Source organism: Apis dorsata, unplaced genomic scaffold, assembly GCF_000469605.1.
Source record: "Apis dorsata unplaced genomic scaffold, Apis dorsata 1.3 scaffold_87, whole genome shotgun sequence".
NCBI lineage: Eukaryota > Metazoa > Arthropoda > Insecta > Hymenoptera > Apidae > Apis > Apis dorsata.
This window is the reverse complement of record NW_006263385.1, coordinates 151,216-154,220: the sequence shown is the minus strand read 5'-3', so window position 1 is coordinate 154,220 and position 3,005 is coordinate 151,216. Positions and strand designations below refer to the sequence as shown.

At 32.7% G+C, this 3,005-nt stretch overlaps 2 protein-coding genes across 5 annotated transcripts in view; one reads left to right on the top strand and one right to left on the bottom strand.

Annotated features, from left to right (window-relative positions):
* Window positions 1-573, top strand: part of LOC102678286 — a 3,190-nt gene extending 2,617 nt beyond the window's left edge. Inside the window, exon 5 of the mRNA XM_031508458.1 lies at window positions 1-573. This exon is cut by the window's left edge and continues 1 nt beyond it. Within this exon, the coding sequence (XP_031364318.1) occupies window positions 1-374 (374 nt within the window). The 3' untranslated portion in view covers window positions 375-573.
* The window catches only part of LOC102678436 (myosin-I heavy chain), a 36,913-nt gene that overhangs the window by 17,084 nt on the left and 16,824 nt on the right, over window positions 1-3,005 (bottom strand). For all 4 annotated transcript variants that reach the window (XM_006611305.2, XM_031508448.1, XM_031508446.1 and 1 more), the window contains exon 3: window positions 2,120-2,182. In XM_006611305.2, coding sequence (XP_006611368.1) covers window positions 2,120-2,182 — 63 coding nt within the window. The remainder of the gene's footprint in view (window positions 1-2,119; window positions 2,183-3,005) is intronic.

Here is a 3,005-nt window from a genome sequence, read left to right as displayed (position 1 = left end):
CACGATATTCGAAGGGTCGAATGCCGTTCGAGGACCGTTTCACTGTCGGCGACCCGTATTTACGTACGAAGTGGCTGCCACTCGATCCCGAAATAAGTCCTCGCGCGCAGGCTGCGCACCCTAATTCACTGGCCAGGCTGATATACGCGTTAACGCCGCCAATGGTTTTAAGCCCGATGCTCGCACGCCTCGAAATAGAGATTAAAAAGCGACGCACGCATGAGAAACAGGAGAAAAATGACGAGCTATGCACGATTATCGAGGATATGCGCTTGCCAAGTTCGAAATCCCCGCCTTTTTCAGGTCAGATAGAAAGACCAATTTGTCATTGGTTATCGGAAGCAAGAATATTTTCGAAAGTAACGCATAGATAATTTTTTTGAGAACGGTGGGAATATTTTTGAATTATGAAAGTGGAAAGTGGTTTAACACGTTCGCCACGTATAAGGTGTCTTGAATTCGAGTTGCAATATATTTTAAAGTACAGTCGATCGCGAAAGTCTTTGTGTATTATCTCGCAAAAATTTATTTTGTTAATGAAAATTTTTTTTGTGATATATAGATAATAGATTATATGCAGAGATTGGAATTTTTTTCTCTTTTTTAAATATAATTTTGTTTACAAATATTTTTTGCAATTAGAACATCAAAAATGTATAATGTTATAAATTTAATATATACATATATATATATGGAAATTATATTTCTTGGAAATAATCGAATAATTTGAAGTGATAATAGTTTAAAATAATAGTTTATGGAAACAACGAAAAAATAAGGGGGAAAATATGGTGTTTTCACTGGCTGGAAAAATAAATGATTTACACCGATAGATCGATAATGTGACCTAGAAAACCTTTTCAAAGAGTTGATCAGTCGTTTCGCGATATCACTACGAAAGCACGTTGCGGTTTCCGTTTCCTGTTTTCCAATACGATAAAGCCGTCCTGTCTTCGCGCGTTTTGCGTGTTAACGAAACAAGTTTGATAAGAACTTTATATTGTTACAATATCAATCATAAATTACCAATTTTTTTTTATATTTTTATAACTATTCTTTCTTATATGATGATAGAGTATAACAATTCAATATCATCTTTATATTAAAACTAATAATAAAAAAATAATTTTTATATTTGGATTGACTCAAAAATATTTTATAATACAATACTTTAATCGAAATTATATTATTATTATAAGTACAACAAGATTTTTGTAAAATTTGTGCTACAAAATAGCACTAGAAAATGATGGCCAGATTTATTTTAATAGTAAAAAGATAAAAAGGAAAAATTATTGTTAAAAATTCCAAAAAGATTCATGGTCACAATTTAATAATAAAACTTTCATGAAATTTATGACCAACTTCTTAATTGTATACCGAAAGGAGAAGCCAATTATTACTTCGAAAGAAGAGGGGATGGGGGCACGTGCAGCCTTCTCTGTTCTTCGAGGCAGCCGCCGTGTTTAATATTTGCTATTCTTCGACGCCACTTCCTGCACACATTTGACGCAGGAAGTGCGTAAATAATTGCGCATTTTAGTAACAGCGGCACGATGCTTGTCACTTTAATTTTGCCGTATCGCTTTTTAATCTATATCCTATATTTTTTTACATTTTTCTTAAAAAAAATATAAAAATAATTCTAAAACGATAAAGCAGTGAAGTAAAAGTAGATAACAAATTTTATTTAAAAAAAAAAAAAAATCAAAAAATAGACTTATAATATTTTTAAAATATCTAAAAAGTGACGTGCCTCAAAATCAAGTAACGAATCCAACTTTGATGTGACATTGCATTAAATTTAAAAAAAATTGCTTTCCTATGAAAAAGACAAAAAACACTAACTATTTCCACCCCTGAGTTTTTCAAGCATATGCTACCCCATAATTCGTATTCTCAATGACGCCAATTATCCCCAATCGTACAATGAGCCAGGCTTTCGTCTCACAATCTCCGTACAATCGAATCGATTGTTTCGATCCAAATGTACAAAAGAAAAAAAAAGTGAGAAAGAAAGAGAAAGAGAAAGGGAGAATAAAAGAAAAGAATCTAGCATTCGTTTTAAATGCAGGTCGTTTTAAAAGATAATCACGCGCAATAATTCCAATTTACTCACGTTCGTGTAGAAGTCCACTTCTTTGTAGGGGTTCACAGCCACCAATATGGATCCGGTATACGTCTGGTGTCGAATAATCGTAATGCTAAGTCAAGGAAAATTATCGGTGCGCCGACTCGTTAAATCGCTGATGCATTCAGCCATTCGTCTATTAATCTGAGGGATGCAAATGAACGAAGGAAGAGAAAGGAAGAAATGGAAATTTGAAAAAAGAAAAAAAAAAGAAGGAAGGGGGAAGAGGGAAAAAAAGAGAGGCGGAAGGTTGTGTTTACCTGTAGCTGAAAGGAACCGTGTCGACGGCATTATTTCTCATTCTCCAACCTCGTGAACCTCCTTGAATGATAATGCGACATGCATTCCCAATTGGGGCTTGTATTCTGAGCGTGACGTCACGCGTGGTGCAGCAATGTGAACGCGTGTCGGTATTTTCTTCTTTTTATATTTTCCGACTGCTTTATGAAATTTGTATATTTGTAATATTTAACGAAGTGAAAGATAAATGATAACGTTCTCGACACATTCATTCACCACGTGTTACGTACATACATAGTTATTAATTTTTCATTTGTCTTTAACTTGGTAGAAAATAAAAGTTTGCATTGTAATATCTTTGATCTTATGGTCATACGTACGAAAGTAGAAAAAGTATAAAAGTGTTTAAATATATTCAATGCATAAAAAACTACTTTTCAAACTATATTACTATTATAGTTGGCATTTTTTTTTTTTTCATGTTTCTTTATCTTGTTATAAAAGAAAAGTTTGCATTGTAATATCTTTGATCTTATGGTCATACGTACGAAAGTAGAAAAAGTATAAAAGTGTTTAAATATATTCAATGCATAAAAAACTACTTTTCAAACTATATTACTATTATAGTTGGCAT